Source organism: Bos mutus, chromosome 4, assembly GCF_027580195.1.
Source record: "Bos mutus isolate GX-2022 chromosome 4, NWIPB_WYAK_1.1, whole genome shotgun sequence".
NCBI classification, from domain to species: domain Eukaryota; kingdom Metazoa; phylum Chordata; class Mammalia; order Artiodactyla; family Bovidae; genus Bos; species Bos mutus.
The window spans coordinates 25,210,447-25,227,892 of NC_091620.1; the positions used below are offsets into that span (position 1 = coordinate 25,210,447).

The following is a 17,446-nucleotide window of genomic DNA, read 5'->3' on the forward strand; positions in this document are numbered from 1 at the left end:
CTCCTTCCTTCTAGAAGACTCCAGGAGGTGGGTTTTGTCCGTGTCAGGTTCGTTATAACAACATTTGAAACGCTCTGGTCCGTTATAACAACATTCGCCCTCACTGGCGCTTTCTAGCTTCCTGCACATTCAGTGGGTTCCTACGTTTTTATCTAGCTTTTCTATGTAAAACGTAAAATAGTTCATATTTACATCAGCCCCATTCCACCCACCCCAGATGGGAGCTCCCTGAAGGCAGGGCCATATTCCCTGCTGCATGGCGCACCAGGAGGCGATTGCCGCCTCTAGGGGAGCTCCATTGGTTTCATTTCTGCTGATGGGGAGAGCAGGGAATTGGCAGGGGAGCCACCCAGACAGCTCTTCAGGATGCCTGAGTTGAGCACCAGGCCACCTTTATTTTTTTGGCCTCAGCATTGGGTTGCAGCATCTTAATTCCCCAACTTGGGACTGAATCCGTACCCCCTGCATTGGAAGCTCGGAGTCTTAACCATTGGACCACCAGGGAAGTCCCCACCAGGCCATCTTGCTGCTGACAGAGAAACACTGCCCAGTGTGTGTGCAGCAGGCATCCCCAACCCTGCCCAATGGGGAAAAGCCAGGATGGCAGGGCGGCTGGAATCTCAGTCCTGGAGTGGAGGGGGCATGCGGGGTACCCTGCATCCTGAGGTGTAACTCCAGTGCCAGGGCTTCACCGTCCCAAACGGCCCACCCCCAGGAGGTGGGGGTGGGGGGAAAGGGTTCTCCAGATGGCCTTCCACTAGGATTTTCTTGGTCATGACCTGCTGTCTGCAGCCAGGCCCTGCCTGGTGGATGACAGTTCTTACAGAAAACCTCTCTGAACTGTAGGCAGGGCGCCCTTTCTCTGGGCTTTGCAGGTTTGGGTAACTCTCGTGGCAAATCACGTAAGTTGGCTTGTCTTGGTTTCACAGTCTGTGAAAGGAGGGTAAGATTTCTCCATCCTTTCAATCATCCAGTCATTTACAAGCAGACTTGGCCAGAAGGGACCCAGAGTTACAGTATCTTGAAGAACTAAATTGAAAGAGCTGCACAGGGTTCTGCATTATAAAGGAAAAAAAAAAAAAAAACCCAAAATCCAAGAACACACACTTAAGGAAACAGCAGCTCCCTCTGCAGCCCATCTTATCTCCCAAACTCTCTTACAGTTATTAGCTCTTTCGTCTGTTTTTTTCCTCCATTTCTTCTTTTTTAAAATTTATTTATTTAGGCTGTGCTGGGTCTTGGTTGCTGCTCAGGATTTTCTCTAGGTGTGGGGCATAGGGCTTCTCACTATAGTGGCTTTCTTCTGTGGAGCATGAACTCTAGAGTTCAAGGGCTTCAGCAGTTGTGGCTCCCCAGCTCTAGAGCACAAGCTTAGGAGTTGTGGTACATGGGCTTAGTGGCTTTGCAGCATGTAGGATCTTCCCATGGGATCGAACCCGTGTCTCCTGCATTGGCAGGCATATTCTTTACCACTGAGCCACCAGGGAAGCCCCGTTTCTTCTTTACATTTCTAATTAATATGCTTCCCTGGTTACTTTAGGTATTCTATGTATTTCCTTCCTGACATGGAAAATGAGGATTTATCTCTCTTCCAACACTCACTCTCTCTACTACCTCAGCTTCCTCTATTTAGTTTCTTTACTGGGTTATCTTTATAATTTTAATAAGTAAAGGTACTTCACCTTTATTTCTTATTCCATCATCTCTAGAGAGCAACCTAATAATGCTTATTATGTGCCGAACATCATTCTGAGCACTTTACACATATGTTTAAGCCACACGATAATATCAAGAGATGGGTTATAGTTATCAGCCCCATCTTAGGGAAAAGAAAACTAGGACTATTTTACTATTATCACTAGTGGTTTACCAAGAGGGACAGTAGATAAACGTGGGTGGCCAATCTGCCATCTGTGCACTCAGTTCTAACAGGGAAAGTTTTTGGAAGCATTCATTTTGGTCTTTGCTCTAGTTCCTTGTTGGGCCAATAAGTGTGACGGTGACAAGTAAGGTACAGAGGTCTCCTGGTCACCTCAGCCAGCACCAGGCAGTTAGCTTAGCTGTGGGACAGGGATTCCCAAATGTCACTGATAGCTAAAATGCAATCAACTAAAGAGTTTGTTAAAGTAACTCACCTACAAAAACAATCTTTGAGATTTGGACCTAGGAATCTCTGTTTTTAACAGTCATGCCTCATGCTTAGAAACCAGTGGTTTTTCCCTTGAATCATACAGATGGTCATGACTCTGTACGTAAAGATGCACGTTTTTCCTCTGAATTCCCTGTAGCTTCTCCAACCCTTCGAAAGTCTTGGTACATCCATATAAATTTGTCTAGCAGTGGTCTGGGGAATATATGGGACGAGACAGTAAAAGGGAATATGACTTGCGCCGCAGTCACTCCCTTGCTGATGTCCTGGAGGGAGCCGAGTTGTGTTGAGGGGACTACGTATGTCCAGGAGTTCCAGAACGGGAGCAGAGAGAAGGCACACACAGTGCCTGCGGGCATGAAAGGTGGAAGACACACAGATATTACAGAGAAAAGCTGTTCCTGTGGGTGGTAAAGGACATGGTGGCGGCAGGTGGGACTGATGCTTAGGTCATACAGGTGAGCTCACATTACCATCAGACAATCATATTACCATCAGACAATCAAGGTGGCCTTAGACCAAATAGATCTGGATAAGATTTATTGATCAGATTGTTTTAGAAAACCAACAGCAAAACACTGACAAGATACATAAATACAGATTGGACATTTTAGGGTAAATTCACTATATTTCCTACGCTTGTAGGAAACCAGGTAAGGTGGAAAAGCTGTCCTGATCATATGGCATGCACACCAGACTGCAAAAGGACTTCCACACTATTTAACAGGGCTGTGGCAAATAGCTTTAAGGTAAGGCAAGCATCATGTGTGGCCTAAGCATACCCTGTACCAAGAGCCAAGCCCAGGCTCATTCTCAGAGACTGTTGAGTGGGGGTTCCCTTTTGTGCCCATGTCCTTCCACTGAAAGCCTCACTGGCAGGTGCCATTAGAGGGAGATGCCTGGCACTGTCCCTGCTCAGACTCTGTGTACAAGGAAGTGGCTTTAGAGAAAGTCAGTGTGTTTCTGATGCCTCCTTTGTATTCTAAATGTGCAACTAGTAAAACAGCAATTACTACAGCTTGGTGAAACTGCCTCTGACTCACCCTGTACAGTGACTAAGCAGGTCCTTTTCAAATCTTATAAAAAGTGAAGAAGAAAAAAGATAAAAACATTAAAATTATACTAAAAAGATGGTACCACTTTTTGAAGCACAATTTAAAACTTTTTTTCTTAACACCAGATGAGGGAAGAAGTCACTTTCCACCGAATCTAATGACCTTAGAAGGGAAACACCACTGCTGGGCATGAGCTGGTGGCGACGCACAGAGGTCATGGAACTCTACCAAACCTACCTCAGGCCCTGCCAAGGCCCTGGAGCCCCAAGGCATTTGGGGAACTTAAGCAATTGAAGCCAATGGTGACTGGTTTTGGAAGCTTATGATCTCAGGACCATAAACCCTCATCCATCCTGGAGCTCAATGCTAGAACAATGAAGAAGAAGGAAAATGGCTTATTGTACTACATGAGAGTGCTGGCAGGTAGAGAATTCAATAACCTATACAGCCTTCTAAACATCTGTAAGACACATAAAAACAAACTGGTTTTAGAGAATTAAGACCAACATAGTCTTAAAGGATAATTTAACCTTTCCTACAAGCCAAGCTGTATGGCTGGAAAAGGTATCTCCTAAGGAAAATGAAGGTTCCTTCAAGAACAGTGGAAAAGCAAGTGTTTGCAAAGAGAGCCAAAGAAATGTATTCAAATGATGGGATTTCTTGTGCATCATACACAGCTTTTTCTTCTAATATGTGCTAAGAGTTCTTTGGTGGTTATAGGAGAGACAGCCTAGAACTCAGGGCAGGAGACTATGCCAAAACAGAAGAGCAAAGAGTGATATCTAAACTCAGCATTAACAGCTGTCATCTTGTTGACCAATTACAGCTAACTGAGCTGTTTTCATGTTTGCTGGTTTCTAGCCCCTCCAGGATTCCTGCTTTTCCATTTCTAACTATGCATTAGCCCCACTCCACTGAAAATGAGGTACTTGTGGGAAAGGGGTAGGGAGAAGGAAGAACTATAAATCAATCAATTGTTTGATAGGAAAGTTGAAACACTGATTATCTATGGATTGCAATTATCTGTGCTTTAATCTGGTTACTCTGGGTAACCAAAGGTCACTGTTAATATACCTTTTGCTTAGAAATGTTAATGTTTATTATTATATTTTAAAATTAGCTATATATTGGACATGAATAGTTTAGAGCAAATTTTTATATCATGTTCCAGGGCCCTGAAAAAAAGAAGATTCTGCCAGTAGAAAGGGTTTCAGTTTGGCCCCTGAAAAACAGTTAAAATTTCAATCTATTCTATATTGGTTTATAGATTTTCCAGAATATGGAAAATACTTTATTAAATGAAGAAAGTCATCATTTTCTTCAGGTAATAAAGTATTACATTCACAGATAAATTAGTATATACATGGGAGAACTGATAGTATTAAATATTAGGTTTTAATTCTCCATTTTAAAAACTTCTTACAGGTAGACTTCCTTGTTCCTGGGCAAAGAAATTTAAGAAGATATGCAAACATGAGATTGAGTACAAAGATGACTGGGGAAAAGTCTCAGTGCTAATAAGCCCAAGAAACAATAAATCTCTAATAGTTGGAGTAAGGAGACACTGGACTTGAAATCCAGGTTTGCCAAGAGTTGGCCTAAGTCAGCCAATTACATCTCAAATTTCTGGTATAATTTTAACTCTAATGTAGTGAGCTGGCTTCCCCAAGACAGATACAAAAAAGTAGTCTACCTGCTTTACAGTCACACCCTATATATAATCTGTATATATCCATATGTGTTTCTATATATTGCACTTAAACTTATAGGACTGCAGTAAGATGGCTGGGAGTACCTCAAAGAGGCAGAGAAGCAGCAGGCATAAACTTTTCTAAATCAAGTAACAGTGTCAGGCATTCAGAGTGCTGGTTATGGATATACTAAATGCCTGGTGATCCCCTATATAAAACTCTAGTCATCTACATTTAAGTCATCATACACACAGTCGCATTTGGCATCCAGAACATGTGCACCTGTGTGGTTCTATAGCACTCAGAGCTGATCATACTACATCATTTTCACTAGTGTTATATTAAAAGAAGACACTTTAGACCAAGGGTATGTACTTTTATGAAAATGTCACACACAAGGTCTTGGATGTCAGGCCTCCGAAGTCCATGTCAAAGAAGACTACCTTCAGAAGGCTTTAAAAAGGAGGCTAGCAAGTGTGGATTGAATCCGTCTCTCTTTTAGCTCTCTGGTGTCGCAGAAGTAGAGACCTGCTTATGCCCCAAGACAATGGAAGGATAAGCACAGAGGCTGAGCATTCAGTCTTTGTACCCTATGAAACCATGACAAAGATCTTTCTGCCACCCTGAGTAGTATGACTTATTTATGGATAGTCCCCCCCGCCTCACCCCAAACATCCAGAGACTAGACTGGAGTCATGCAGCAAAGCTTTGTTTTGAACTAACAGAGCTGCTCAGACTGACTTGGTCTGGAGAGAGCTCCTCACAGGAACAAGCCTAGCAGTCGGTGGTAAGAGGTTAAAAGGCCAGACTGGTCATGGCAATGTGGGGGTGAGGCCTCCGGAGGAATTGCTCCTTTCCTCCTCTCCCCTACTCCATCATCCCCACAAAGGACCCAAACTCACAGATGAAAGATGATAAGACCCTTCAGAACACAGGCTCCATGAACTCAATCCCACATGGTTGGGAGGTTATAATAAGGCCTGGAAGTTAGGAGTCCAAGTCCAGAGGCCAAACAAAACCAGATAGTAACTTTTCAGCTACAACTCAAAGGTGATTTTACATCCACACATGAGCCTAAGAGATTCCCTTCTGAGATGAAGGAAAACAAGAATAATCTTAAAAGTTAAGTGAAAAAGAGGCACTTAAAGGAAAAATATGTCCCCAGTCTGTCTGAGTCTCCTGTTGTGATGTCACCAACGGGATGATCAGCACTGTCCCCGCCTGCACACCTTTAGCACCTTTCATACACGTAAGGACCTTCAACTGCTCGTGTCTCAGTAGGTCACTGATGGCCAAGCAAGTGAAAATTTAAGTCATTTCTGTTTTAAAATTAAAATACAATATAAAACAAACCAGAACTAAAACTTCACACCAAAGAAGTGAATGATTCTCAGTTTCTTTTCTTCCGCATGCTAGTTTTTAAAATGATTCTTAATTCTTCAGGAAGAATGACTTGTGGCTTTTCCCCAAGACCTTTTATCCAATTACTAGGCAATTACAGCACCATGCACATTAAAGCAGACAGAAAACGAGGCAAAAAGCTAAGAGAAAAATCAAGGGCCAATTGGCTTTCTAGAGATAAAACCCATTGCCTGAGAATATGGTAGGTGCATGGCCCAGAGTGAAAAAAGAAGCATTCTAAAAGGAAATGGCCAGCATGACAGCCAAAGCTCACAGCCCAAGAGCAGAAGCCCTTCCTGCCCTGCTCTTCTCTGGCCTCTCACGAACTTTATGTCCCACGGCATGAATGCCACACCTGTTTAGGGTCTGCAGTTCCCTATGATGGAGTCAAAGATACCTGAAACCATTAACAGGCATAGGAGAATTTAAAAACTTCCCAGAATGAAGAACTTTGACCACCATAAGTTTCTTGATTTGAAATGTTCTCATGTCATAATTTCTAAGAACAACAAACAGCACAACCACCACACACGATGAAGTCTTTAGACAAGTCAACTCTAACCACTGCTGGCACCAGAAGGATGAGAAAAGAAATCACTGATTGAGAGTTGTTGAGCTGCTTAATTTCCTCTTAAGCAAGTTAAAAGATAGGTTATGAGCTGCTTAACTATCCTCTAAAGTAAGTTAAAGGATAGGTTTGGGTATCTAGGCTGAAAGATACCAACCACTGCTGCTATTAGATCCAGCTACTCAATTAGATGTACCTTTGAAAACAGCAAGTTAAACATTGAGCTTTCCCTATAATCTGCAGGATTCTCAAGGTTAGCCTTCTTGTTCTATCCCCAATGCTACTTCTCGTTGTTGCTGGATTTCCTTTTTGTAATTTTTGTTTTTATTGACAATGTTGCTTAATTTATAGAGCAATGCCTGACATGGCCATATGTTGAGAGTCCCTTTAACATTTTCTTTATCTTATCTTGATTCATTTAACGTTATGAAGGTACTTTCAGACTCTCCCTCAACTTCCATCAGGGAAGAGGGAGTATGTGAGTATGTGTGTGTACTGGGGCAGAAGGGAGAGAAGCAAAGAAAAAAGCACAAGGGAAAGTGAGATTCCATAAACTTAAAACAATTTACAGAAAGGCATCTGATGTATTTTCTGAATAAGGCCTTGATCAGGGTAACCAATTCTCTCTGTAGCACATTCTACACTGCCCATAAATAAAGGAGTCTCTTTAAATTAACATTTCCAGTATCAATGAACAGTCCAGTAATCCTCATTTCAAGCGCTCGATGAGTCCCTGTGTGAGTCCAAGGTGCAGAAGCTGTGTTCGGGAAAGGTTTGCTAGGTTGGGGAAGGCCGCAAGCAGCTTCTCCCACGCCAGTTCCAGCAGGCTAGGAACCACCAGCCAGATCTTAAACAACGACCCAGTCCGTTTATTTTCGTGGATGTTCACCACTCCTCCATGAATGTACATGCAACCAGCCTATGAACAAATGGCAGTCAAAAGAGGATAAATAACAGATACTTAAGCTGAAGATTCAGCAAAAAAAATTCATGGCAGGCTGAACTGAATGAAATGAAATCAAAAATTTCTCACTGATCCCAACACAGTGCAGAGATCAAGAAAGATTTAATAATGAATGAGTTACTAAGGGAAAAACTAGAGATTACTTTTACTTCAACAACTTTGACATCGTTAAACTAAGATTATATTAAGTACCCATCATGCCAAAGATAAGAATACAGAGTTTAAAATAAAGCTCTTAGCATTCAAGAAGCTAGTAGAATCTTCAATAACACAGCATTTTGGGGGTAAAATTATTCTGCCCTCCCAGGAAACATCTTTGACATCACTGTCAGGGCCTGAATACCACATGCAGCATTTCTTTTACATTTTATGCAGCTCTTTTAAGCTTGTTTATGATGGATTTTCTCCCTTTTTCTCAGAGGAAGAGCTAGCTTTGGAAGAAAGGTTTTAAAAACACATTCTTAATCCAAGCTTTGCTAATATCAGACATCTTTTTTTCTTGCTCTATCCCTAAAAGTATTTCCTTATCATCTGCAACTACATAAAGAAGATAAGAAAATGAAAACTTACTGGTGTAACAGCTGCACAGTGAAAATAAACTGGCTCCGGCATGGTAGCTGGGAGCTTAACCCATTGAAAAGTCTGCAGATTCAGCTTCCAGATATCTCCCAGGATCACTTCTCCATTATAGCCCCCGCAAATAAACACATCTATCAGTGGAAGAGAAAACCAAAATCAGGCAAAGGAAAAGAGCCACGGTGACAGCATGTCCTGTCGTAGCTCTCATGGCTAGATGACATGGGGCCAGTCCAGTTTCCATACCATAGGGGACTTCAGCTGGTGGGCTGCTCATTCTGCTGCCTTGTCCCTCACTAGAGTCTGAACTCAGTGTTTGGATTTTTTCTAGGGCTAAGGATGCAAGCCTCTGAGGAGGCTTCATGTCCAGGTTCTTAAATTCAAACATCTTCAGGTACCAGGGATAGGAAGTCAATGAGCAAGAAGGTTCAGGGAAAATAGATAAGCCAGGTAACAAACAGGAATGCACTTGCTCTAACGGGGAAGACGGTGATGCAGCTCCAGCTGATGGAGCTACGCAGGACTTAAGGTCAGCAATGGCCAGACCTTCCAATTTTGTAAGAGAAGTTGGAAATTCAGATTGATTTTTTTTGAAAAATGAAACTTTTTGGTTTTTAAGTATTGGCCACTAATTCAAAAACTGTAATACACACATGAGCCAAACAAAACACAACTGCAGGCCACCAGTTTGCAAACCCTTCTTTTAAATAATGTCCCTAAAAGGATAGACATTTATCTGCCCATAGAGACAAACATTCTCTATGTAGACAACTAGCCTGCAATGTTCAGTTCGGGGCACAGAGGTTTTTCCAAGCTTTCTTCAGCCCAAAGAGAACAGTCTGAAGCCCAAATTGATCTGTGCTAGTTATTAATGTCAGGAAAAAACCTTCCCAAAATCAAAGTTTTTTTTTTTTAATCGCTGTTATTTTTCTGTTTGTTTTTGTAAAATCAGTTATAACCAAGTATACAACATGTACCAAAGGCTATCAAACTGAATGCTCAGAACTACAGCTGAGTGCAGCTTGTATGGTGCCTGGAGTCAAAGAACCAAATGAACTCTTGTCTTAACTCAGGTCTAGATCAAGTTTAAGCCAATACCTAATTAAACTACAAAATACACTAGAAACATTTTTGGCTCGGATTCAAAAAAAAGTATGGTTCCATTTTTAGAGACACAAAGCTGAACAATGCCACTATCTATAAATCTTGCCCAAAGAGCAAAAGCATAATAAAAAGCACCTCTGTTCTAGAGATGGCAGCATAATCCTAGTAAAATCTGAACTAAGCTGCTAAAAGGATATAGGCTATCAAACTCGTTTATACACACCTTCTTCCTCTCCAAAACTTTAAGGCAGTATATCCAACTATAAAATAAACTGTAAATTAAAAGACAGGAAGGTTGTCCAAAGAGGAGTCATTTATCATACTTAGATAAAGGAGCTGCAGCTGCTTTCTGAAGCCATACAATGCCTGTGTTGTAATATGGCCAGAGAATGAGCTAAGAGTTCTATTTGGCATCAGATGGAGAACAGAATAAACTTTATGAAATAACACTCTGAAGGAGTTATTACAATGTTAATACAATGTCTACCAAGGTCTCTATTGTATGTCAGGATTATTAGTGTTACCCATAATAACCACAGACATCTGTTAAGGTACAGTGCTGAAAGATTAGGTGGTATAGTAAAAGCTTACTTATCGCTTATTTTTGAGTTCTCTGATAAGAAGGAACCCAAGCACATTAGTTTATTTTATGAAAATTCCTGAGAGAAGCATAACTTTATGGATTTCCCTTTAAGTATAAACTACAAGAAATAGACTCTCCCCAAAGGTATGCTATGACTCTTTTAGGGTGATCATTAAGAAATAAGATATTCTCAGAATATACAGTTACAAAAATGGAAACAGCATGCTATTTGAAATCCTTACCATTTTTTATCTGAACACAACTGTGACATCTCCGGGCTGCAGGAAAACCTGCCAAACATATAAACATGGAAATTCCATTATTCATAAGATACAGCAAAAGACAAACTATGAATAAGTTATTTAAAACAACCCCTTTGTTGCATTAAGCAAACACTGACTAGTCCTTCCAACCCTCCCTTATTTCACACTCAAATAAAGCCATCAGAAGTTCCATCATAATGATATAATGTTAAGATGTCAGCAAAATAAAGTGAGGTGGCAGTGGGCAAGGGTTACCAGTGGCTCTCCCAAGCCCTTTTACCTACAAAGAGACAGGTACATCTTGATTTAAGTGCCTACTTCTTATCCTACCCAGATTTCCCTCTGCCACAGAATTCAGCAATCCCCATTAAAAGTCTTTGCTCAGCTGCTGAGGAAGAATAATTGGGCTAAGGAATATAAGTAATTTCTTTCTTTCTTTTTCCTAGTTCCCCAACCAGGGATCAAACTCGTGTCCCCTGCAGTGAAAACACAAGTCTTAACCACTGAACCGCCAGGGAAGTCCCATAAGTAATCTCTAATACCAGTTCAACAGATATTTTTCTTGTCATATAATGCAATAAAATCACTTTTTCACTTTCAGAACCAACTATAAAGTACATTTATTAAAGATAAATGAATCAATATTTTAAATTTACCTATTTTTTCATGGGGTTTTGTTGCAATTTCCTCCCATGCATTTGTTTCAAGGTTGTATGCATGAATCTTGGAGACAGAAAATAAGAAGACACACAAATAACTTTAGTTAGCCCAAAAACTGGATTTTTCACAACAGCCTGTACAAACATATTCCTGGTTGAAAATGCTTCTTCTCCTTTGCTATTCTCTGATCTTTCCTAATTCTAATATAAAGCAAAACATTAAGTGAAGCAGTTGAAAGTTAAGCACATACATAATTTTATTATTTTTAAGTCATAGAAAAAAATGAGGAAAAAAGTTGGAATTCTGCTGCTTCCACATTTTCTGTGATAAACATATATAATTTTTATAACAGAAAAAAGCAACTGTTTGTAAGTAAATATGAGAATGCAGTTTTGACAAAACTTGGAAAGGACCATTAAGATTCCAAAGCAGACCAGGAGCTCTGAGGCCTACAGACTTCCTCTGGGACATGTGGATTTAGAAATGCCACAGGGATGGATGAACAGAAGCCCTTCAGAGCTCAGCTTTCTAAGGTTAGTGATGTGTCGTCCTAAACATGCCTGTTCTTTTTAGATACGCAGCACTGACAATGAGAGCAATGTGACATTCTGAGAATCCTGGTTCCAATTCTAATTAGTTGCTCCATTTGAGCTACTGTATCTTTCTTTTAATATCTTTTCTCATCTAGCACAAAGGGATAATTCTAATAAAGGATTTTCAGTTTGTGGTTATACAACTGTCAACGGGAAAGCACATTAGGGGCAGAGTTCAACCTTATATTATAAAGAGCATCCAACACAAAATAGGTCTTCATAAAGAATCTGCTTGAAAATTAAAATGTCTACCATAACAGAACTGTTACTTATTATGCTCAGTATAACAATGCCTTTCCTCTGGCCCTCTTCCTCTCTCTCTCCTTTTTAATGTACCTTGTTTAAGGAATAAGCTGTCCAAGAAGTACCACCTCCCAAGATGTAAATCCTCTGCCCATCATGTGCTATTTCATGTCTGTACCTGAAAATATACAATAAATACATTTATAATTAAGGGGGAAATGACCTACGTAAGAGTTGGCTGCAAGACTTTTACTGCATCATTATTTATAATAATAAATTATTGGAAATGACTCAAGTGTCTAATAATAATGAATTGGTTAAATAAATTATACAATATAAAAAATGGATTAGTATGCAACCAATAAGAATGTAGACACAGAGGATGTTAATATACTGAAAACTTTTCATGTCATTGACTGAAAAAAATCAGTTAGATAAGAGCAGATAGGTTATAATCCTACTAAAAATTTACAGATATACAAATAATGCTCAGAAAAATGACTATAAGGATACATGTAAAATGTTAACCCTGGTTATCCCTGAGTTTAGATTTTATTTTTTTATTTTCTTCATTTTGCTTATTTGTATCTTCTAGATTTTCTATAATCTTTTTGTGATAACTGTATAAGGGGGGAAAATATTACAGAGTTTTAAAAAGTGATCTGCCTACATTTAATCAGAAAGTCTAGACTATGAGTTTTCAAATTAAGACGCTTATTTAACAGATACAAAGATTATCAGGAAAAATCATGCTACATAAAGCTGTGAATATAATATGAAACATCTACCAGAACTTTTATCCAAGTAGTTTAGCTAAAAGCTGAAACAATTTATAATATATCCATAAAATTACTCAAATAAGGCAACTATGTGAAAATACTTTGAAAACTTAATCTAGTTTCTCCTTTCCTGAAGGCCTTGGTGCTGATAAAATATATTACATCAAAATGATTCCCTGTACCAAGCCACCTCCTAAGTCCTCCTGTGGTAGTTCTGCAATAATCAGAGCACTAAGATTCTACAATAGAGATAAATCTTCCTTAGCACCCATATGCCATTTTTAAAAAGCCAACAAATAGTCTAACAGTAAATAAAAAATTGTTTACTGTCTTTGCTTTTAAACCAGAAGGGAGAAAAAAAAAAACACCTCTTTAAGTTTTCTGGTGAGTTTAATTCTAAGAAGAGGCAACTGCTATTAGGAAAGAAAAATGAAATATAGTTTATTTAGGACTGCTACTAAAAGGTAACTAAAGAGAATCATGTGATGTCTGAGTGTTTAATAGAGCACTTAAAATACACAATCTTCCCTCCCTTTGTTCCATTCATCCAACCACCCATTCAATCAACATTCACTGAGTACCACATGAGCAAGGCACTGTGTCCTTCCTGGGGATAGGTTGTTAAGCAAGGGAGCCAAAGAATCCTAATACGCAAGTTAAGAAGGGAAATCAAAAAGTAACTAGAAAGTAACTGTTGTGTGGGTAATATGAAATTTAGTTACAATTGTTACCACTGGTTTTTTTTTAAAGGGCTACTACTTTCTTAATGCAGGAAAATTGAAGCATAAAAGGAAATAACGTGAAAAAAAATGCTATAGTTCAGAGGGAAACATCATTTCCTCACCAGAAAACCCTTCTTTAATGCTGAACAGGGATCTAATAGCCAGTGAGCTATTTCAACCAGGGCAAAGGGCTTCTTCAAACCATACTGCCAATATTCTAAAAAAAAGTAAAATCTTAGCAAGAAAGAATATGCTTTAATTCTAGAATCTCACCTCTCTTCTGGTAGATCACAGGATAGGTTGTTTGGTTTTAGTTGTGTCCACTCTCTGGTATTGAGATCTAATTTGTGCAGGTCTGTGCTGTAAATATAGCCAGTTGTCCCTCCAAATACATAAAGGGAGCCATTGATGATAGCCATAGCCTGGATAATGAGGAGATGTGAACAAGACTGGCTCATTAACACGTGATTAAAGAATGTAAACTTATTAGATACCCAAAAATCAAGTTTTATGAAGTTTTCTTGTACTTTTTAATCTTCTAAAAATCAGACCCTTAAAGGATTAAAGATTTTAGAGAACACAGAGATTGTTTTTAGAAAAATAACTTCTGCTCAACTGGAAAGCAAGTTCTGTCTAGATGGGCAAAGGGCTCCTTAGGGGTCTTAGCCAACCAAAGAATTTACAGATCATGGACATGAGCATTTCCACTGAAAGCTGCTTCATTTTTTAAGCAGTCTAGAGAAAAATGTCTTTAAGAAGAAGGGGCAGATATGAAAATAAGACCCCAGAATCCCTAAAGTAAGAAAGTTCTCAAAACTTGACATGTTCCACCAGATTCTTCTCAATGTAAGTTTGGCTTTTGCTATAGTCATTTCTTAGCGTTTTAACCTGTGGTGGGATACAGTCATCCAGTCTGTGCTTCTACACACAGTCCAGAAGCTACGTATCAGTATCAATGCCAGCTAGTTGAGAAAGAAACCACTGCTTTGGCTGTTTTAAGTTCAGCCCATTATTCTCAAAGGGTCTCTGAGGTATGATGAGTTTTTTCCTACCTTTTTGCATATAACTTTTCAAACCTAAGGTCTGAAGTACTAGAACCTAACTGGAAGCTAATTTCTGTGTAATCTGTGTTTTAGCCAAGATCTGTATAAAAGTCTCTTAACCAAGTGCAGGGATCATCTACTCTAAACTTAGGTTAGAAAGCTCTTCAAAGCATCATATCACTCTAAAGACGATAGAACTTGGGCTATATATATAGCCCAATCTCTCACTGAGGGTAAGTGAGGTCCTGACATTTAAGGAAACTTCCATATAGGTCTAGATCATTGATCCTAAAAGTTGAGTAGGAAAAAAAAAAAATAGGGGGGAAAAGAACGGAAAGAAGAAGGCAAGCAACCAGACTCACAATTTCACACTGGAACTGAAAAATCAAATAGTAACAATGGATTTATTTTCCATTTAAAAAGTTGGTGGTAATATATTCTGACGTTGTTCCTGGAACTAAAGAATCTGAACAAATTCATCCACCATGACTGGCCATAGATTGGTACCTGTCCATATATACGACTGGGTTTCTTCCCCCGACAGCTGAGCAAAGCCCATCTCTTATATTTCACGTTGCAGACGTGGACGTCATTGCCATTGCTCTCACCAAATGGGATGCCAGTACCTCCAAACACTAACAGGTTGTTTCCATGCAGCACAACTGGGAAAGAAGAAGCATGAATTTCATTTTCGTACTGGCTACTTGCATGGTACTCCCACATTAACCCAGGATATCTGAAAAACTCAAAAATGTCTGCTTTAATGCTTTCAGAAAATAGCTCAAACCACTGACATATAACTACTGTAAGTTCTACAGAAAAAGATCTAATTCACACTACATCACATGGCTCACTCTTTGATACGTGACAGGTATTCAATACACAGTTGTGGAATTCATGAAACATTGTATATAACAATACAGAATGATATGAACTACAATCCACCACTGCTGCTTAACACAGTTCAAGTACACAGTAGAGCAGAAGAAAATGAAGGCTCATCTTTGCCTTAGCAAAGACCCAGTGGGACTCAGGATGAAGGGATAAAAGGATCATTCTGTTTTTTCCAGGGGAATGATCTCTACATGTTAAATTATAGTTTCTGTCATCTTAATCCTACACCTGATAAAAAGAACATGAATATCCTGCTGGCAACTTTCTGTTCCTGTCATCAAACACACTTGTATATTCTTTCTCTTGTAGCAAATATTCTGAAAATACAGCTACTGTATCATTTCAGTGATTTTTTTTTTTTAACCAGTTCTTCAATTGATAGTGTTAAGAGTCAACAGCAGGAGCTCTAGAGACAGTGAAAGCTGGGTTTTAAGTCTCATGTGACCTCAGGAAAGTTATTTAATCTCTTTAAATTAATCTTTCCAACAACCCTATGAGGTAGGAACTATTATTCTCTTCTTCATTTTTATAGATGATGAAATAGAAAGTGGTGAAAGGTTTAAATAACTTGTTGAAGGTTTTCTAAAAAGAACCTTGCCAACCTAGGGTTCAATCCCAGGCAGTCTGGCTCCAGAGCCTGCACTCACAGCCACTGTTCTTAGGGCCTCTCTAAAGCCTCAGTCTCCTCATCTGTACAATGGCAAGAATTCCAGTGTTGACACCATAAAGATGCTGTGAGGATTAAACAGATGCCATGTGTGAAGCACTTTGCTCAACAGCTGTAAACCCCATTTGTTGATTTTCTACTACATTTTGCCAAGCTTATGTATGATGCTTTATGTTGTACCCTCTAGATATTAATCCCATTTTATGGGTAAGGAGCTAGAAGTGGAAAATCATTAGGCAAGTACACAACATACAGCCAAATTCAAACTCAGGACAATCCAACTCACAATTAATTCTGCATGCAATGCTATAGTATTATCATAGTGAGAGTCTACCCATTAACAGGGCTTAATCATATTACTATTATGATTTAGTATTCTTAAAAATCATTAACAAGAAAAACACCTAACATTGAACCAGACCTCTCAGATATTTCATAAAGCCCAAAGTTCAGAACTGCTTGCACTCACGTGACATAGATGCCAATTCTCGGGGCATGTAGCCATCTGTGCCCATCTGGTGCCATACTCCTGTAGCAAAATGATACCTCCAAAGCTCCCTGAAGAGAGGATAGTCTTCATTATCTGGCCCTCCTGATTCATCATAATCTGGGTTATAACCTCCAAACACATACAGATTGGTATTATCTGCCACACAACGATGTCCACTTCGTGCTGGTGGAGGTCTGTGGCCTAGGAGAGAAGAGGACAGTTTTCTACAGGTGGCCCAGCAGATTAAAAGCACACACAAAATTTGGTAACAAGCATTTTATCTTTAAAAAGGTAATCAGGGAAAATTTATGATGTGGATGCACTTTTTTTAAACTAGGTTATTTTTTATGTTCACACATACTACTTAGGATTTTAAGGAGCTAGTCTCCATTTCTATTTCGTAGAACTATTTTCAAATTTTGATAACTGGAAAAGGATTTTTCCCAAGGGAGGCAAAAGAGCATCATAAACTTGAGAAAATGGCTGGTAACGGAATTTTCAAGAAGAGGAGGAGGAAGGGTTTAAAAATCCAAAAGCTAAAAGGACGAATTTTCTATTTTCTTAGAGGAGGAAAAACACAGGCCAACTAAATTAAACTGAAAGTATTAGAGAACTACATAAATATAATCACAAATGTGAATGAGTCATGTATAAATAAAAATACACATACATATAACCTGTAATTTTTCTACAATATATAATTATACACTTAAAAAGAAAATTGGCTTTCAAAGAGTTATAGCAAAGTTTAGGATTTAAACACACTCCAGACATTATGGTAGTTAACAAAGAATATCCCTGTCCTTATCTTAAAGAGCATCTTTCATCCTATTAAGAACTTTATTAAGAAAAGCTATTTCAAGGAATTCCCTGGTGGTCCAGTGGTCTGGATTCAGTACTTTCACTGCCGGGGCCCCAGGTTCCATCCCTAACTGGGAAACTAAGATCCCACAAACCACGCAAAAAAAAAAAAAAAAAGCTGTTTCTACAATCTATATTTG

The 17,446-nt window shown here is 39.2% G+C and overlaps 1 protein-coding gene across 2 annotated transcripts in view; it reads right to left on the reverse strand.

Moving 5' to 3' along the window:
* Window positions 1-2,672: 2,672 nt before the first annotated feature.
* KLHDC10 (kelch domain containing 10) overlaps window positions 2,673-17,446 on the reverse strand; it is a 65,206-nt gene continuing 50,432 nt past the window's right edge. For both annotated transcript variants that reach the window (XM_005905276.2, XM_070369231.1), the window contains 8 exons: window positions 16,425-16,646; window positions 14,902-15,056; window positions 13,625-13,773; window positions 11,944-12,028; window positions 11,011-11,077; window positions 10,334-10,381; window positions 8,399-8,538; window positions 2,673-7,783 (listed from right to left, as the gene is read on the reverse strand). In XM_005905276.2, coding sequence (XP_005905338.1) covers window positions 7,574-7,783; window positions 8,399-8,538; window positions 10,334-10,381; window positions 11,011-11,077; window positions 11,944-12,028; window positions 13,625-13,773; window positions 14,902-15,056; window positions 16,425-16,646 — 1,076 coding nt within the window. In that variant the 3' untranslated portion in view covers window positions 2,673-7,573. The remainder of the gene's footprint in view (window positions 7,784-8,398; window positions 8,539-10,333; window positions 10,382-11,010; window positions 11,078-11,943; window positions 12,029-13,624; window positions 13,774-14,901; window positions 15,057-16,424; window positions 16,647-17,446) is intronic.